General features: G+C 28.2%; 1 protein-coding gene across 1 annotated transcript in view; it reads left to right on the top strand.

The window, feature by feature from the left end:
• The window catches only part of LOC113799197 (protein turtle-like), a 42273-nt gene that overhangs the window by 8951 nt on the left and 11675 nt on the right, over window positions 1–21647 (top strand). Inside the window, exons 2-7 of the mRNA XM_075820177.1 lie at window positions 13124–13642; window positions 14943–15058; window positions 15127–15568; window positions 15633–15917; window positions 19692–19807; window positions 20421–20574. Coding sequence (XP_075676292.1) covers window positions 13124–13642; window positions 14943–15058; window positions 15127–15568; window positions 15633–15917; window positions 19692–19807; window positions 20421–20574 — 1632 coding nt within the window. The remainder of the gene's footprint in view (window positions 1–13123; window positions 13643–14942; window positions 15059–15126; window positions 15569–15632; window positions 15918–19691; window positions 19808–20420; window positions 20575–21647) is intronic.

The following is a 21647-nucleotide window of genomic DNA, read 5'->3' as shown; positions in this document are numbered from 1 at the left end:
AAAAAAAAAAAAAAAAAACTGTGAACGAAAATGAATAGAAAATTTCATTTTGAAACATTGAAAAAAAATTCTCTATGACTTTCATCATTGCTGAAGAGAAAAAAATTTTTGTATACGGCCGAATAAATTCTGTTGAATTCTTTTGATTGAATTGAAATGAAATGAAAGGGAAATGGTAAATTGAACACAGCCAGAAGCCAGAAATTGAAATTGAAATGAATGTATATGCAGATTCTGGCCATGCAGAATTCAAAAAATTTAAAATTCTAGGTACATACTGTGTGTGTATGTGAGCAATTTGATGAAAATGAATGAAGTGTGAATGATTATTTTTCCATAAACAACAACAACACATCATTATTATTATAAATTTTTTTAACAAGTTATCAAATTGCATTCAACGAATTTTATTTTCATTATATTCAATGTTTTTTTGTTTGTTTGTTTGTTTGAAAAAACAAAAATATATCAATGGTGATGAAGGAAATGACAGAAACAAACGAAACAAACAAAAAATCAAACAGTGGGAAATGGCAAATTGAATTTTTCATGATTTTCAATCATGAAAATCAATCAAATTTTTGTTCAACTTGTTCAGCGTTTTTCTACGGATATTTGCAATTTACAAATTGTAAAATTAAAGGGGAAATTGAAAATTTTTCATTGATAAAATTTTTTGTGTTTTTCAAAGATTTATTCATTCAGTTTTTCATTATCAAATATCATCAAAAACGAAAACAAACGAATAAAAATCTCATCATCATCATCAATTCTTTTGAAAATAAACTTATTTTCTTCAAAATTGTGATTGCAAGTTGATGAGCATTTTTATAATGTTTTTATTTTTTGGTTGTCATTGTCCTTATTGAACTTATTTTTCTGGCTTCTGGAACAATTTTAGTGAATGAGTGAGAGAGAGAGAAACTTGTGACAACTTAGGAAAAACAGAAAAGGAAATGAAATCATTGAATTTCATTCATGTGAATCACAAACACACACATCACATTACTTTTTGCACAAAAGAAACGAAAAAAAAGTCAATGAGAAATGTGAAAAAACTAAAACGAAAACTTGACGCCATGTGAATATAGAATGTACATGAATTGAATGAATGAATGAATGAAATGAACGTGGCCTGAAATGAATTCTTCAAGTCCCACACACACACTGATTGAAAACATTGCAATCGAAATGTAATGAGAAATAATAATAATAATAAGAAGCAAAAAGAAATGAAAAGAAAAGAAAGAAAGCAAATTTCTAATTCATTTTCTTATAATAATAATAATTTCTTGTTGGTAAGGATGCTATCAATACTTTTTTTTTCTTATAAAGTTTTCTCTTTCTCGCTCTCTCTCTTCATAACGCCCGCGCAATTCAATTGGAAATACAATAATGAGAATTGTGAAACAAGAATTTGTATTTTTCATTCGTTTCGTTCGTTTAGTTCGCATCATTCTGATCTAATTTAATTATGAGAATACAAATGTGTGTGTGTGATTCCTAGTTTGTCTCTCTCTCCCATTCTCATCTTCAAAATGTTTTTTTTCTTTTGCGTTTACTAATCAATGATGATGATTGACAAAAGCGAAAAATGAAATGAAAAAAGTGCCAAAAAAACAATGCAGAAGATTCTTTTTTTTCTGATTCTGTTTCTCTGTTCGATAATTCATTTCATTTCATCATTTTGTTTTCCATTTTCACAACATCATTATTATTATAATACTTATTATCAATTCGTTGTCATCATCATTCTGTAGAATTGAAGAATTTCTATCCAATTTTGACATTTTCTCTTTTTTCACTGTTGTCAAATTAGCGATGGAGATTTTCAATCATAAATGAATCAATTTTTTTTGTTATTGATGACCAATAATAATAATAATAATTTCTATATGAATATTTTGTCGTTTTCTTTTGCTTGTAACCTCGAGAATTATAATGGAAAACAAAAAGTTGACACTGCATCAATGATGATGATGATGATGATCCAAAATGACATCATTATCATCATTCTTGCTTTGTCAAACTTAATACATTTTCTTTCGCTATATTTCTACCCAATAGATTGAGTTGATTTGATATATATCAAGTCGATATAGTTTTCATTTCATTTCTCGCACTGTCATTATCGATATACAGGGCGTTTGATAAGTCCCTGATGAGTTTTTTTTCGATCTCATTCAAAAACTATAAGGATATAAGATATGATGTTTATGATGAATTTATAGGGAATTTATTAAGGTTTTTTTGAGTTATCATCAAAATTTTCCATCAATGATACTTTTGAAGAAAAACGATTTTTTCCGAATCAATGTCTAAAATTTTCATCAACGCAATGGCATTTTCTCTATGGAGGCATAGCCATACTTTCCAATGGAGAGTATGCTATGATCGCGTTCGAATTTCTGTTATGTTGTTGAGCTAAGTGAAAATTGTGTTGAATGACCAAAATTGTGATTTTTTCTGAATTCATGGATCATCCCGAAGAATCATAACTTGGAAAATCAAAATTACCAACTTAACAAAAAAAAAAAAAAAATTATCAATACCATATTATCGTCATCCATTTTTTAAAGTAATCTTGTCATTGTTGTTTTATTGTCGTTATCATATCATTGTTATTTTTTGTTATAACCATATCATTGTTATCCCCTTCTTCATTATTCATATTTTAATTTTTATAAGAAAAAATTTCTTAAACCGATCGGTCTGATTATTCTGGTCATGTTAGGTTAGTAATTTGGATTTGTCAAGTGATGATTCTTCTGGATTCTGTTGAATGACCAAAATTCTGATTTTTTCTGAATTCATGAATCATAACTTGGAAAATCAAAATTATCAACTTAACCTAACCAGGATCATCACTTGGCAAAGTCAAATCACTAACCTTTACAAATCATTATTTGACATATCCCAATTGACTGACCTAAAATGACCAGAATCATTTGAACAAACTCAAATTACTAACCTAACCTGTCGGGAATCATCACTTGGTAATTCTATCAATGTTTAAAATTTTCATCAAGGTAATGGCATTTTCTCTATGGAGGCAATAGCCATACATTAGCACAACTCCAATGTGTGCTAAATTGTTAAGCAAAGTGAGAATTATTTTGAATGTGCAAAACTTCAATTTTTTCTGAATCGGCCAAACATCCAGAAGAATCATCACTTGACAAATCCAAATTATTTAAAACAACAATCTAACCATCTACCACAGAATGGTATCAATTAAGCAAGCAAAAGATTCTTTGGCTCGAAAGCAAACACCGACCGGTTTACGAACATTTTCTTATAAAAATTAAAATATGAATAATGAAGAAGGGGATAACAATAATATGATAATAAGAAAAAGATAACAATGATATGGTTATAACAAAAAATAACAATGATATGATAACGACAATAAAACAACAATGACAAGATTACTTTAAAAAATGGATGACGATAATATGGTATTGATAATTTTTTTTTTTTTTGTTAAGTTGGTAATTTTGATTTTCCAAGTTATGATTCTTCGGGATGATCCATGAATTCAGAAAAAATCACAATTTTGGTCATTCAACACAATTTTCACTTAGCTCAACAACATAACAGAAATTCGAACGCGATCATAGCATACTCTCCATTGGAAAGTATGGCTATGCCTCCATAGAGAAAATGCCATTGCGTTGATGAAAATTTTAGACATTGATTCGGAAAAATCGTTTTTCATCAAAAGTATCATTGATGGAAAATTTTGATGATAACTCAAAAAACCTTAATAAATTCCCTATAAATTCATCATAAACATCATATCTTATATCCTTATAGTTTTTGAATGAGATCGAAAAAAAACTCATCAGGGACTTATCAAACGCCCTGTATTTGTCGATATTTATTAGATTCATATTCTGCAATGAATCTTTGTGAATGGCCCCTTCGAAACAGAATTGAATAAATGGATTATTCATTTAAAAGCTTATATTTTTTTCGCAGAATTTTGTTCTTCGAACGAGGGAGAAACGAGAGAAAAAGAAATCATCATTATCATGATGATGATGATGATAATCATCGATGACAGAATTGGATTCATTCATTTTTCTTCTTCTTTTCTTTCTTTTGGTTCTATTTCAATGTTCGTTTGGTTCTTTTTTCCTTTCTTTTTTCTTGAATTTGCCCTTCATGATGATGATGACTGCTTTCTTTCTTTCTTTCTTTGTTTCCGGGTTTCAAAAACGAAACAATCCATCACTTACACATTATCATTATCATCATTATTCTTTCTCTATTCTTTTTCCTTCGTTTAGAATTCATTGTGAAAAAAAAAGTTTCTATTCTGACTTTTTTTTTGTTCATTATGTTGTTCATTGGCTAAATGTTGCCAATGAAAAAAAACCGGATCTCGGTGACACAATCTTATTGTTGTCTTGTCTTGTTTGTTGCTTTGTTCATTGTCAGGCTATTTTCACCCATCCATCCATCCCGCAAACACACACACACACACATTGACATTAAACGAGGTTAAAAAGCTTAATCTTATTGTTGTTGTTGTTGTTGTAGTTGTTGGGTTGATGTGTTTCCATGACAATATCGATTCTTTTTTTCAGTTTTATTTAATCATCATCATCATCATTGATATTATCGAATCTAGCAAACCAAAACCAAGAAAAAAAAGAAAATCTTGATTTTCATTTTCATTTTATTAACTTGTATCATCATCATAGTCATTCCCTATGGTTTAATCATAAAAATTGGCCATCCATCCATCCATTTTTCCAATCATAAACAAACAAACAAAAACAACAAAAAAACTGAATGAATGATTAATAAGTAATCTGATGATGATGATGATGATGATGATGATGTTAAAATAGAATCTGTTTTCATTTTCTTTACTTTGGATAATTTTCTTCTTTTTTTTGACCATAAAAAATGTATCATGATGATAATGATGATAATAATCCAGAGTAATGGTAAAATCTTGATTCTTGATTCTTGATTCTTGAATCTTGATTTTTGTTGTTTGGCCGTTGTTGTTGTTGTTGTTTTTGTTTGTTATTATTATATCACATTGTTGTTGTTGTTGCTATCATTCATTTCATTCAACAACAACAACAAAAAGAAGTCAATTCCCTTGGACTATGGTTGTTGTTGTTTGGGATATTTCTTTATTTTCTATATTTTACTAACTAATTTCCGCTGTTATTTTTTTTTTTTTTAAAAGATTCATATCTCGTCATTCTGCCTGGTCTATTTTTCTCCATTCTTTTTTTTTTTATTTCGCACTTTCTCTCGTTCTCTTTCGCTCTATTTGATCATCATCATCATCGTTTATGTTTGTTTTTCTTTTCTTGCTTCGTTTCGTTGTTTGTTTGGTTGGACCTTTTTTTTCACCAACATCATCATTCAATGTTTATAGTGAGAAGATGAAAAGCAAAATAAACTTGCTGCTTTGTTGTTGTTGGTGTGAAACCATTCTTTAATAACTCTAAACACAGGATGTGTCTTGGAACAATTTTTTTTTCTATACAAAAATGATGTTGATGATGGCGGAGAAGAAAATGAAAATGAAAAATTTTTCTTCCATAAAGCAATGTTGATGATGATGGAAAAAATAAATAAATAAATAAATAAATTTATGACAGTGAAGCCAACATTTCATCACGTATTTTTCATTTTTTTTTCATTTTTTCCTTCCGAAAGAAAGAAATAATTATTTTCTCATAAAGTTATTCTTTCCTTTACTTTATTTTTTTCAATTTCAAAAGTGAATAATAATTATGATGATGAATTTTTTGAAAAATAAAGTGAAAAATCTGTGTTTCAAATGAAAAATTCATTTGAAAATTTGAATTTATATTTGATGATGAGAAATGAATAGTTATCGATTAATTTGAAACATTTCTTAATATTCCTGAAGAAAAACAAAAAAAAACAAAACATTAATGTAATTCAAAAAAAACCAGAATCCAGAATCCAGAATCGTTTCTATTTCTAAGAAATAGAAATTCTCTCTCCCTATTTTCACAATAATCATTATCCATTATTAAATCATTTTATATTGTTATTGTAGTCGTTGTTTGTAGTATTAGTCGATATTTGTTCAATCGAAATTGATCAATCTTGATGATCAAAAACATGAATGTTTTTTTTTTTTTTTGTTTTCCCTTCGTTCTCACAACAAATTAAGAAAAAGGACAACGAAAAAAATAGAATTGATCGCACGAATCAAATCGACAGTATAGTGGTTGGATATATCATTTCCTTTCCATATCATCATCATCATTATCTTCCAAGCCAAGCGAGCGAGAAAAAAACACTGCTAAATTCATCTGAAATAATGATGATATTTTTATTTCAATGGTTGGCAACAAAATCCAATGGTCATCTAAAAAAAATTGAAATCATTAGCAAAAAAAAAAAAAACATTGCTGGTGGTCAAATTGACAAAAATTTTCTTCTTTTTTTCTTGTTTTTTTTTTTGGGTATCCATTAAAATTGAATTTTTTTCACTTCAAAATCATCATCATCATTGAGTGTATCTTGAGATCTTTTGAAATGTTTTTGGGTAAAATTTTTTCGTAAAGATTTCCACTTGTGTTTCTTTTCACCAAAAGCCAAAAAACTGAAACCGAAATCAAATTTTGTTTAAGAATCGATGAAGATATGGATTTTTTTTTCTCTTCATTTCTCATACAGACATACATCTCTCACAATTTCTTTCAAATTGAATTACAAACAGAAAAACCAGAAACAGAAAAAAATTTACTTTAGAACAGAGCGAAAAGAAAAGAAAAATCGATTCAAGAATTTGCCCGAATCCACTTTACTTTAATTTGCTTGCTCTAGTTTTTAGTTTTTTCTTCTTCTTCTTCTCTAGTATAGTGGTTTCACTTATCGTATGAATTTCTTTCGTTTTTTTCTCGACCTGGACACACTCACAATAATTTTTGATGATGCTAAAGAAAAGCGAAACGAGAAAAAAAAATTTCCAGGTCCAAAAAAACAAACATGAAAAATGATTGTCTGAAACTAACTAACTAACCTAACGTACCGATAGATACGTGATAAGTTACATTCATTTTTTGTTAAAAGCAACAACAACAACAAAATAGGAAAAAGTCAAGAGATTTGAAGCAAAGAAATCAGCCAAATAGGCATATATTAATCAACAACAACAACAACAATGAAAATATACGAAAGCAGAAACAGGCCCTTAAAAATATTGCTTAGGTTGACCAAAAATTATTCTGGTTTTCCATGGAACCTTGTTCTATTTCTACTTGGTTCGGTTATAATAGCCGAGAATTTTGTTTTATTCCATTTTTTTCGGCCCTTGTTGTTAATGATGATATTTGAATGTTTTGCTAAATTGTGCCATTTCGAGTTTTCCGAATGTGAAATCAAGCCATGTCAAATTCCTTCTTTTTTTCCAAATGATATATTGTATCTAATATTGGATGTTGCTGTTGAAATTTTTTTTCTAGTTTATTTTTTTTATATGTTTTTTCATTTTCTCCGAATCTGGTGTGTATCACACACACAACAACCAATTTGTCGTCATCAAATTGTCGATTTGGATTGAATTGGGTTTTTTTTTCTTGTTTCGCTTCGTTTTGCTTGACAAAAAAAAAAAGTAAAAAAAGAATGAATTGTGTGTGTGTGTCCAGTAAACCCAAAGAAACAAATTGCCATTTTGTTTCCAAAATGGCCATTGTAAACGAAAGAAAATGCCGCAAAATAGTCGACGACGATGATGATGGCAATGATGATGATGATGATGGATATTTGGCGTTTTAGAATGTCTATTTTGGGATTTTTTTTTGTTTTGTTTCTCTTTTTCTTGACAATCGATAAATCTCAACTTCTTTTTCTTTTTGGTAAGGGGAACAAAAAAAAACAACCATTTTCTAGAAAAATATAAATCATGAACATTTTATGATTCTCTATTTTTCCAATGAAACAAACTGAGAAAACAAAAAATGAATGAAAAATGTCGACAATCAAAAATGAATGTATGGAAAAAAATTGTTGAATTTGCAATTTTTTTTCTGCCATTTCATCCTTGAATATTTTCTCGTTTTTTCTGGGTTTTTATGGTGTTAAAATGTTGATTACAAACATTGATATAATAGATTTTCAATCATATTTTGAATATTTATAAAAATTACATTCATGGACATGGATATATGAAAATACCGTAATGTTTTACGGATTTTTTTACCAAAAAAAAAAACATAAAAGATGTGATATGGTCAGCAAAAAGATTTGATGTTTCAGAGAGAGAGAGAGAGAGAGAGAGAGAGAGAGAGAGAGAGAGAGAGAGAGAGAGAGAGACGAAGAAGAATAATCATAATCAGTTTGAAAAGTTTGAATCAAACATTGTTATTTGAATGGTACGTGGGTGGATATTTGATCATTGAAGATTTTTTTTTTGTTCCATTTCAAATTCTGTGTGTGTGTGTGTGTTGAGAATTCTTATACTGCAATAAAGTTTTTTTTTCCAGGAAAAAATTCTTCTTTTTTTCCTATTCATTTGTTCGTTCGTTGTTCATCACCATGACATTCAATATATAATACAGGATTAAATTACAAGAAATTTCTTTTGAAAGAAATGAATTTCAATTTGAATTTTCAAACAAACAAAAAAAAAATGGAATATAAAATGAGTTCTTTTTGCTCAGATTCCTGACCATCCAGATTCATTAAGTTGAAGAAATGATTTGATTCCCCAAAATTTTTCATCAGAATTTTGCTTGTTGTTCATTGTATTCAATGTTATTCTCGTTTTTTTTGGACAGTAACATCCGAAAAAAATGGATGAAAAGAAACAAAACAAAAAAAACGGATTGATTTATGGTTGAATTAGTTTGATTTTTTTTCGTTTTGGCCATTGCTTCAATGACAACAAGAAGAAGAAGAAGAAGAAGAAGGAGAAAATCCATTCAAACAAATGACAAAAACAAAATAACCGAAAAAGTTGATGATTTTCATTATAAAAATTGAATCCATTTTCGCATGGCCATATTATTATTATTTTGTTATATCGTTTTTCTGTTTGGAAAAAGTATTTTGTTTTGTTGTTTTTCTATGTAGTTTTTGTACAAACAAACAAACGATATGTCTTGTCATGATGATGATGTGGGAATTGTAATAATTTTTTTTTTTTTTGAAACAAAACAAAAAAAAAATTGTTGTTTTTTCTGGTCGGTTATAATGGAAACAAACAACCGAAACAACCAAATTATAACAATGTTGTTGTTGTTCAAAAAATCATTCAAACAGAAAATGGAAAATATCAAAATAGAAAATAGAAAACAAAATGGAGACATCATCAACTGGATGAAATCTAGAAACAAAATAAAAAAAAAGAATCAAACGAACCAAAAAAGACGGGAAAAAAATACCCGAATTGAATTCAATAGGAATATTATTATTAGTGGAACAAAATAGAATCCACATAATGGAGGGAAAACTGATTTATTTGATCAGAAAACATCATCAATTCGATGATGATTACGTCATTTTATGATTTTGTTTTTGTTTTTGTTTTTTCATTTGTTTTTCATTTCAATGATGATAATGAATTTTCAATGAATTTTTTTTTAATTGTCGAAAAATTTCTTTTGATTGCTGAAATAATCGATTTTTTTTTCGTTTTGTTTGTTTGTTTGTTGTATGCAGAATTTAATGAAATTTTAAACTTATTCATCATTCAAAGGGAAGACTACTGATGATGATAAATGTCAAAACATTCATTCATTTTCTATTTTGAATCCACTCGAACCATACTGGTTTAAAATGATGCAAAATGGAAATCGAATAACAATCCTAACACCAACAGAAAATAACGGGAAATAAATAAATATCCATCAAATTCCCGGCATTCAAAATCTGATCTTCGAAGAAAAAAAAAAGAAAATGAATTTCTCTCTCTTTGCTTGGTTGGTTGTTTGGTCTTTTTTCTTTCCATTTTCGATTTTCAAATCGATTTCGACCGGCATCAATTCTATTCTGCCCACGAAAAATAAATGCATCATCAATCAATCAATCAATCTTCATTCATTCAAAAAAAAGAAAAACTTTTAGTAAAGAAACCAAAAAACCGATACCAGTTTGATTTTTTTTTCATTTTCATTTTCGTTCATATAACCAAAAAAATTGAAATTGAAATTCTTTGTGTCGTTGTTTGTAGGGGGGAATTCGAACAAACCGGATAGACAGCGATTTTTTTCGGTTATTGTTGTTGTTGTTACTTGCTTTATGGATTTTTTTTCTATGATCATTTTTCTTTATTCTGTTCATATTTTGAAAGGCAACAACAAAAACAGCAAAAAAAATCGATATTCTTTTTTCTTTGGAAAAAAACATCAACATCGGATGATGATGATAAAGTATGGTTTTTTCATTGTTGTTGTTGTTGTTGTTTGTTGTTTGTTATGGTCACCTTTGACATGATTTTACAATAACAACAACAACAACGTGTGGTTGACCATCACCACCACCATACATGATCAATCGATTTTTTTTTTTTTTTTTTGATTTCATTGTTGGTAGGCAAAAGAAAATCATTTCATAATAGTCGAATGATGTAAGAAACCAGGGAGAGAGTGAGTGGAATGGATTCTTTCTTTCTTTTTTTTTTTTGTTATACATAGGATGGATTTCAAGAAAAAAAACAGAATCCATGTTGTTGTTGTTGTTGTTGTTGTTGGTTTATGTTTTCAAATACAAACAACAAACAACAACAATGACACCCAAAAAACAACAGCAACAAACAACATGTATTTCTTTGAAATAAAACAACGTGTAAACAGAAAACAAAAAACAAAACAGAATAAAATAAAAAAGATTCTTATCTTGTTTTTATATTCCTGCAATGTGTATGTATGTTTTTTTTTGGATTCTTGACAGTCCCATTCGAAAACAAAAAACGAAAACAAAAAACATGTTTCCTAATGCGTGTCTGTATATTGAGTTTGTTTATCGATATCATTTGTTTTAGGTGGTATAGAATAAGAGTGAAAGTAAGAGGAAAACTTGATTCCAAAATTATATTTGGATTCAGAAATTGAGTCAGAAAATGAAAGTTTTTTTTTGTTTTGCTGCACAATATCAGCAGTAGTAATCATTGTGATATTGAGAATCATCGTCATCATCCTCTTCTTCTCCATGAATAGTTGATGATGCTGTTTTTCTGTTTTTCATTCATTCATTCAGCTAAAATGGTAAAATGGATCGACTAAAACAAAAAACAAAAAACGTTGAAAAAAATTTTCAACCAATGTTGGATCCATTTTTTCTTTGGTTGTTTGAATGGTGTTTGTATACTTTTGATATATAAAATTAATGAGCCATAATATTCTATAGCAAAAAACAAAAGAAAAGAAAATCTGGTTTCTTGAATTTTCTGCTCTGTTCTGCTCTGTTGTTTGTTTGTTTGTTTTTGTAGAAAACAAAACCATTATATCTTATAACGTAAATGGAGATTTTCATTTTTTTTCATTCTTTACTTTGAATTTTTGTTGTTGTTGTTGTCTTATCCAAGATGTTTTCACTATGGGTTTTTTCCCATTACCATCAAGAAATTTAGGAGGTAAATATCATTGACTATATGGAAGATTCTATACCGATTCTTCTTGGCATCTTCATCAGTGTTATTTCAAAGAATCAAAAGCAAAGAAAAAAAAATTGATTTGATTTTCTTCTTTTTTTCCATAGAGAGAGAGAGAGAGAGAGAGAGAGAGAGAGAGAGAGAGAGAGAGAGAGAATGGTTGCATATATATAGTGATATTAATACTAATGATGATGATGATGATGATGATGAACAGTAAAAAAAATGACATTATGTGTGTGTGTGTGTGCAATGAATCAACGAGTAAAGACTAAACGAATATAGTGAATAAGTGCAGAAAAAGAGATAACGAAAAAAAAAAAAAAAATAAATTGGGATTTTTTTTTTTGGATGTGAAAATGAAAAAGGAAAATTTAATACCAATCTTCAAACAAAACAAGAAAAAAGTGATCCATTTTCGTTTGGGTATAGGGTAGAAATAGATATTTAAAAAACTAAACAGAAAATATCAATTCAAAATGGTTTTTTCTACTTCATTTTCTAAGTTTTTTTAACTCCACATTAAAAAAAAATAGTCTCGATGAAAAAAGCATCACTCACAAGCATCTCTCATCATCAGCCATTCGGTTTTCTGTGGATAAAAGTTGATTTTTTTTTGGTGTATATCTTTCGTAGTGATTGAATTGAATTGAATAAATGAAAAAAGGAAATGACAACTATAGTATAATGCATTATGGAATGAAAATGAAAACAACAACAATAAATAAATGAGAGAAAATCTACTTGAACAACAAACAAACAAACAAATGAAAAGTCGGGAAAGAGAAAAACAGCAAAACATTACTGCATGATAAAAGTCAAAATTGATGTGTATTATAAAACACGAAAAAACAAAATTTCCGGAATAAAAGTATAGTGTAGTATGATGATGATGGAATTTTTCTTTTCTTTATGGAACGTTACCGACATAAACATCTGGAACAACACTACATAGTTGTTGTTGATGAGAAAGTTAGTAAAATGAAAAAAAGTAAAGGAAAGAAAAATTAATCGGGTTATTTTTGGGTATGGTGTGTGTGTTTTTCTCATTTCAATTTTCCTTTCTTTATTTATTTATATTTCCAGTTTTACTTTCATCCAATTGGTTGCCAATGTTGCAAACATTGATGAAGAAGAATTTATCTATTTTTTGTTTTCTTTTGGTTACTTTCATCGTCGTCTTGAGACAACGAGGAAATGTTTCCAATGAAATTGAAAATTTAAAAAAAAAGAAAAACATAGTTGACGACGACGACGACGACGGAAATACCTAATCCATTTACCATCATCATCATCATCATCAGCGTTGAGAATTTTTCTTGCTGTTGATTTTTGTCGAGTATAGAGATGGTGAGAGAGAGAAACAAATGAGCAATCATCATTATCATCAGATATGTGTACATGGGGGATGAATGGAAGAAAAAACAACTGAAAAAAATGTTATTACTTTTTTTTGAACAGAATCTTGCTAAATATTTTGATTAATGAAATATTCTTGTTTTTGTTTTTTTTGTTCATTTACAGGTCAATCATCATCGATTTTTGTTACATCGCAAAGAATTTCAGCCAATATTGGTGATAATGTGATTTTAAAATGTGCCTTAGAATCATCAATGTCTTCATCATCATCATCGACATCGATTTCAATAAATCCATCTTCAACATCAACATCAAAATCGAATAACAATCCAAATAATAATCATCAAGCAGCATTAATTACAAATAAATTAACATCTTTGTCATCATCATCATCATCATCAATATCATCAGTATTATCAACCGAACCATTCATGATACAATGGTATAAAGATGGTTCAAAAAATCCAATATATATTTTTTATGAAAATTTTGATCCAACATATGGTGAAGGATTTGAAGGCCGTGTATCATTGGTCGATAAAAATACCCAAGCATCATTAAATTTATCAAATATTAAAGATAGTGATCAAGGATGGTATGAATGTAAAGTTTTTTATCTAATGCGTGAAAATAATGATGATGATCCAAATAAAAATCGTACAAGAATTTTATTAGAAGTTAACTGTAAGTATATATTCATCAAATAATAACAATAGAAAAAAAAGTTCCTGACAAAAGATGTTGAAAGTGAAAACAACAACAACTTTTTTTCCTTGTTTGTTTGTCTGTCTGGTACAAATCACAATAATACAAAAGTTTTGAAATGAATTTTTTTTTTAGTTTAGTTTTCGAAAACAAGATTCTGTTTTTTTTGCTGTTGTTGTTGAAATGGATAATATGAGATGTTAATGTTAGAAAAACTTTTCAGAATTTGAAACTTTTTTTTTCTTCAAATTTAAATTTTTTCTCCATTCTTTTTTTGTTTCCCTTTCACCATATCCAATGTATCATACGTTAATTTGATCAACAAACTTTACTTTCAACGACGATCCAAAGAATTTAAAAAAAACAGTATCCAAATCAAGAATGTTTTTGAATACTTCAAAAAAACATTCAGAATGGAGAGTGAGTGAAAAGAAAGAAAAACCTTGCAGGTAACAGGATTTTCTCTCTCACAAACTTTAGTTTTTTCCTCTCCAATTGTATCAACGTTCTAAATGAATATTCAACGTAGGGAAAGGGAAAAAATAATTAATTTTTAAACGAATCAGATTCGTTTTTTCAGGCTTTTTTGGTTTGGTTCGATGATTCATTCATTTTTTTCCCGTAATACTTTTGTAATGCAGGGTAGAGAAGCTTATGATGATTATGATGGTGAGTTATAGATGGATTCATTAATCATTTTTTTCCAATTTTTCTTGCTAAACGAAAAAAAAATCAAATGAATCAAAATCGAAACGAGAAAAAAATCGAGAAAAGAAAAGAGAAAAAACGATAAATTATTCAATATGACGACATTGATATGGAAAAAAAGGGTTAATAAAAAAATGAGCGAAATAGAAAAACTCTTAATCAATATCGAACAACAACAGCAAAAAAAAATTGACAAGATTCATTAAAATCTTGTTGTTGATTTGGAGGTTCATTGAAAAATTTTCCAAGATTTTTTTGTTTTTTGTTTCTTATTTTGTAAATGAATACAATGTCACAGAATATCGATCGATTCATCTTGATCATTTTTTTTTTTTTTGAAAATTATTGATTACGTTCGATTATTAATTAATTAATTAATATTCATTAATAGGAATTTATGAGCAAATTTTGATTGATTGAAAGTCAGAAAAAACTCTTTAGAATTGAGAAACAAGAATTGTCAAACGAAAGAATTCAATCATTATTCTGGTTGTTGCTGTTGTTGTTTTGCATCTCGAATCCTGAATTGTTGTTAATGATTTTTATCTAATTTTTTTCATAATTGTTTAAGCGCCACCACATTTTAAGGAAAAACCACCGGAAGCTGTTTTTGTTAAAACAAGTGATTCATTAACATTACATTGTCGTGCACATGGTACACCTACACCAACTGTTCTTTGGCAAAAGGTAAATTTTGCATTGAAAAATTAAATGAAAAATGAATGATTAACATTGAATACATTGGTCGAATTTAGGATAATTCTTTAGTTCAAAATAGTGCCTCAATACGTGTTCATGGTGGTGAATTAATATTAAAATCAATACAAAAAGAAGATACCGGTACATATGTTTGTATTGCTAAAAATCGTCAAGGTTCAATATCGGCCAATACGCAAGTATTAATATCATCACCAGCTGAAATTGTTAATCCACCACGTAATACAACTGTATTGGAAAATAATCGTGTTGAAATGTCATGTGGTGCACGTGGTACACCATCCAATATAACTTATCGTTGGTATCATAAAGGAATCCTTATAAGTCAATTACCAAAATTAGCACATCGTACTAAAATAAAATCCGATGGAACATTAGTAATATTATCAGCTGAACCTGATGATAGTGGTAAATTAACCTGTGATGCTACCAATGGTATTGGTGAACCAGATACTGCCTCTGCTCATCTTAGTGTTGAATGTAAGTTGAATATATTTTTGTTTTCAAAATGATTTTATCATCAATTTGAATGTTTTTCATTTAGTTCCAGCACGTGTAACATATTCACCTGCACGACAATATCTACCTCTTGGTATGTCCGGTATTGTACGTTGTTATATACAGGCATCACCACAATTACAATTTGCAACATGGACAAAAGATCATCGAATGTTTGATCCAACAACATTACCAAATGTAGAATTATTATCAAATGGTTCATTATTATTTCATAAAGTATCGCAAGAACATCATGGTTTTTATCGTTGTACACCATATAATCTACAAGGTACTGGACAAAGCTCAAATTCAATGGAAGTTATTGTTCGTGGTAAGTGTTTTTTATGTTTGTTTGTTTGTTTATTTGATTGATTGTTTTTTTCTCACAAGAATTTATCATTATAATTGATTCATGTTTTGCCTATCTCTCAATGTCTCAATGGTGTGTGTTGTTAATGTATTTTTGAAGAGTCTTTTGAAAACAAAAAACAGAAAAAACAGAATTTTATTTATGGTTGTTTGTTGTTTTTTTTTCAGTTTCATTGAATTTCAAAACTAAATCAATAATTTTGTTCCCCTTTTTGTAATGGCTGTTTCTGATCTTCTTTTTTCTTTGATCGACTTTTCGTTTTCGTTTTTGTCTTTACCATCAATATCGAACGATTCAGTCTGGCTGGTAAAGCAAAGCAAAAACACAGATAGGAAAAAAACGCAGATAGATATTGGGAATATCGTTTGAAATTTTGAAACGAAATTTTGAAAATTTAATCTTTCTGTTTTTATCAAACAAAATGAAAGCTCGTTCTGCAAAAGGCAAACTTTAAAGAAAATAGGAAAAGTTGGCTTCACTGCATTACATTTTGAATTAAACATTAGGACAATGATGATAATGATGATGATGATAATATTATTATTTTGGTTTCTGTTTTTGTGATTTGTTAAAGAAAAAAACAGATGTTTGTTTTTTCTGGGTTACCAAACAATAATAATAAACGAAATCTAACAACAACATCAGGATGTAATCAGGATAATTTATTCAATGTTTGTTGATGATAATGATGATAAAACTATTAAAGTTTCTGTTTTTTTTAAAACAATTTTTCCAGTTTGTGGTTGCTTTGTTTGGTCTATAAGACCACAAACAAACAGATGAAAATTAATATAATCATTATAATTATCGTGTCTGGTCGGCTAGAAACAAAATAAATAGACCAATATGTTATTTCAGATGTCTGGTTTACTGATAAAGAATCACAGAATAGTAAATGTGAATGAATACAGGTGAATGAGGACGATGAAAGATTTAGGTTTTTTTGTTTTTTTTGTTATTCTTCTCTAATGAATCTATCATCGTTTGTGTTCAATGCTACAAAAAAAAACCATTCATTTGAACCATGTAACCATTTCCAAATGATATAATCAATTCAATTGTATTTGAATTTTTTCTTTTTGAAACTATTTCTATCCATCCGTGTGCATGTTTGTTTGTGTGTCTGTTTGTTGAAATAGTTACCCTACATTTTTATTTATAACACTAAAATTCTATGATCATTATTACTATTTTTTATTCTGTGTGTGGTCTTTTTGATGATGATTAAAGTTTGTAGACAGTATAGTGTCTATAGTAGGCTATTTTAACCGTAACTGTGATATTTAATAAGTAGCCTTGAATCGCACGGAAAAGCTACCATGTTTCTCACGTATATGATGGTCAATATAGACGACTATAGTAATAGCCAACAACAACAAAAAAAAATGTGATGATCATTTGTGATGGTCATCATATTTGATAGATTTCTACGCACACACACACACATAATAATAATACGTGCAGAAAGAAAATAAAGTGAAAAAAAGGCAACGTTGAAAAAAATTCGTGATTCGATTTCCAAATGAACAAAACCGAAACAAGAAAAATGAATCCAGCCAGCAAAAAAGGAAAAAATAACATTAACATTACCATCATTGCATTGTCATTTTTGTGATTTTGGGTACCAGCAGAAAAAAAAGTCAATTCTATTTTCAGAAAAACTATACCAGATTTCTCTTTCTCTCTCATTGTCATTGCTTAATGTCGATTATTATTATTGTCCATTCGAGTTTCAGTTTTTTTTCCAGAATTTCTATTCAGCCCTTTCCAAAAAATCCTGACGTTTGTATATTTATTAGTTATTGCAAGAAGGAATATAATATTGAAAAATTATTCTTGCTGATTCTCATTGATCGTTTTGTTTTTCACGTTGTATATTGACCATTCTGGCTACAAACGAATCAAACGATTTTCGTTCGTTGTTTCCCTTCGTTTCAACATTCATTAATCATCAAATCTTTACAACCAAAACCGAACCAAATGGAATTAATCTGGAGTTTTTTTCTTCTCTTGGTCATTATTTTTTGTTTTTCAGCAAAAAAAACAAAAACAAAATCATCTTTCACAATTGTTTAATTGTACCCAGTAGCACAATGAGTTTAAGTGACTTATGATCGTATGTAAGAAAAAGAAGAAGAATCGTTTGAGAAAAATCTTTAAAGTAAAAGAAAATAAATAGCCATTTATTTATTTTTTTGGTTGGTTATTTTTCATATATACCGAAAAGAGAATTTCATATATGTTACACACACCAATTTTTGTTTTTCGAGGGTAAATGATAATGATGATAGTTGGTTTGGTTTGGTTTGGTTGTTTTTGGGTAACATAGCAATGAATGAATGAATGAATCTTTCGAATGCCAAATGATGATGACAAATGGATTTTCGATTGTTCATGTTTCATCATCATGATGATCATGATGATCATGATCATTAAACATGAACAATAACAATTTTATAGATAGAGAATTTGTTGTTGTTTTTTGATTCAAAAATCATATATATAAAAAACGATAATGATCATCATGATCATCATGATAATGATATAGTCAAATCAATCAAAATATGCTGACTTTGTTAAATTTCTGTTTCTATCAACGACATTCATATTTTATTGTTTTGATTTTTTTGATTTTCGTTGATTTTTGAATGTAATGAATCTATTCTGTACATGATAATAATAATAACAAAAACATCATCAGTTTTTTTTCTTTCTTCATTTGATTTTCTTCATTTTCTTTATTTCTAATATTGAATTTCATTTAAAGAATCCAAGAGATGAGAAAAATTGATTTGAATATTAAAATTCAAATTAATAGCGAATTTGGGTCAAACGAGAATAGTCTCTGTATTCTGTACACCATTTAATGTTTGTAAACTAAAGAATTTCTTCTTCACTACTTTTCAACTTTTTTTTTCTTTCAGTTCCAAAAATAGCATCAATTTAATCGGATAAACAAAAAAAAAAAAAAAAAGATTAACGGTTCCATTTTCTTTTCGATATTTTTCTTCATTTATTTTTTGAAAGTTATCCTTGGTTATATATAACCAATGAACTTTTCTTTTGATAGTAAAAAGTAGTACAGTAGTCAGTTGTAATACCGAATTTCATTTGATTTGAAATGAAACAAGAATCTTTTTTCCAGAAAAATAACTGAATGAATGAAACTTTTTACTGGATTTCTTTCTCTGTGTTTTATTTTTGATGGTAAAAAAGTGAGGTGTTTTTGGTGTGGATAACACGAATGAAATGAAAAATGAACACAAAAAAAATCATTGAAAGAAAAAAGTTTTTTGGTTTTCAAAAATTCTCGTTTCTTAAAGTTGAGAAATTTTACAGTAAAAAAAAAGTTTCAAGAAAATATTCAAGCACGCACATTTCAGAATGTATGTCATGTTTGACATTGACAATAATCATCATTTTGGGAAAAAAAAGAAACTTTCTGGGAACAAAAATGAATTATAAATTAAAAATAAACAAACAGAAACTGGAAAAAAAATCTTCAACTGTTCTTTTCCAGAATGAATTATGGATCAGAAAAAGAAAATTTTCAAGTATCGTTGAGACAGACAAACATTGACGACACCAAACAATTCAATTCAATTTCAAATGATGAATTTCGTTTTTCATTTTCTAATCTTTTTCATTTCTTTTTTTTTCTCTCTTGCTGCAATAACTGGAAAAACAAACAAACAAACAAACATTCCATTCATTCATCATTTTCCTCAAAAAAAGAACCACCAATGTTTAAAATATCACCACAAGAATATTATGTAGCATCATTAGATGATGATGTAACAATGTCATGTGAAGGAATGGGCCAACCAAAACCAAAAATCAGTTGGAGACGGGTATGTATTTTGAATTTTTTCTCCTCATTGAAAAACGAATATAAATTATTTTCGAAGAAGAAAAAGAAAAAGAAGAAAATGATAATTTTGTTAAATATTTTAACTACACAAAATAAAATTCTTTCAAATCTTTTTAAAAATGTAATAAATATTCGTATTCGCAAATACTGAATTTAATTTAATTGTTTTTTTTCTCTTTTTTTTTATCATTGCTGGTAGGATTAAGAGAAGGGAAAAAACACTTTCTTCCCCTTCGCTAGCATCCTTTTTTTCTGGATGTTGATAATAAATTTTATTGCTTCCGATAAAAGAGAAAATTAAGGGAAAAGAAGGGAAAAAAGCAGTAGAAAATGGGAAAAAATTCTTTAATGACGATACTCAATGATAATTTAATGAAATGAAAAAAAAACGGAATTAGTATTCTGTATTTATGAGTTTTGGAAGGCTTTTTTTTGATCAGAAATTTTTATTTTTATCTTTATTTTCATAGCTAAACTGAAAAAAACTTGTTTACTTGAATTGATCAATCGATCAAATTTGATTTTAAATATTAATTTTTTCGTTTTATTGATCGATTTTTTTCGTTTTTTTTTGTTTTGGATTGACCTTAAAGGTTGGCAGTAATGGAAAAATGCCCAAACATTCATTTCAACGTAATGGTAATATAACATTGGTTAAATTACGTAAAGAAGATTTTGGTCGTTATGAATGTGTTATTGAAAATGAAATTGCAACATTAATTGCATCAACTGAAATACGAATGAATGGTAATTATTACAGATACATTTTTTCCTTATTTATTTATTCAAAATGAACCAAAATTTTTTCAAAAAAAAACCACCATAACATCAACGATCAATCATATATTACGGTCATATTGATCAATCAATCAATGAAACTCATAAAAAATTCATGTTTGAAAAACAAAATTCCTTCATTTTCTTGCCAAAAACGAATACATATCAATAACAGCCAAAAAAAACATCAAAAAAAATATCCATTTTGTTTGGATTTTTTTTTCTGTTAATGGTTATTTGGGTTAATATAGCACACACACAAAAAAAACATTCCACATAGTTACGGGTATAGAAAACGGTGATATTATGTAAAGCATGTTGTTCCGGGAAGTTTTTTTTCTCTGTTTTTGTTAACCATCCAATTATTAAGCTTTATTAATACAAAAAAGTTTTAGAATAAAAATATATATGTAACTAATAAATGGAAACTTCAACGTAAATCTTTACGTGTTCGAATGTTGTGTGTGCAGCTTTGGCGTTGTAATGATAAAACGGGATATAATTTAGAATAAAATATTTTATTGACCAAGCATATGAAGATCATAGATCTCCAAAATACTCGATGATTGAATGATAATTTAGGAAGGCTTTATATACTAGATTTAAATCAGTTAATTACATTCATTAGGCTACAACATTCATTAGTTGATTAACAAAACATCCAAACGATGGTATTTAGGACATGTAATCAATCAATAACATTCCAAAACAAATCATGTTTTGAAAATATTATTTACATCCCCTCGCTCAAGATGATGCTGGCGGGCCGAATCAGGTTGTTGTTGTTTCCTGCATCAGCTCCATGGTTATAACTGCAATGATGTTGTTAACAGATAATCCAGTATATCTGTGTAAAGTATTTGGTGTGTGGAATTTAGGGATAATATTGACGATATTGGAAATATTTTGGAAAACCAGTTCAGCAAAACAATAAGTCAGTTTGATAATTTTTCAAGTTTTTTTGACACAAATCATTTGTCAAAACGTTTCTTATTTCACATAAAATTTTCATACGATTTCTTCAATTTTTCTTGATAAAATTT

The sequence above is a fragment of the Dermatophagoides pteronyssinus genome, unplaced genomic scaffold (genome assembly GCF_027571235.1).
Source record: "Dermatophagoides pteronyssinus isolate colony J.1.1.1.1 unplaced genomic scaffold, Derpt_VIB-CSIC_2022.12 sq0006, whole genome shotgun sequence".
Taxonomy (NCBI): Eukaryota; Metazoa; Arthropoda; class Arachnida; order Sarcoptiformes; family Pyroglyphidae; genus Dermatophagoides; species Dermatophagoides pteronyssinus.
Note: the sequence above shows the minus strand (reverse complement) of the source record. Positions and strands in the feature narration are given on the sequence as shown.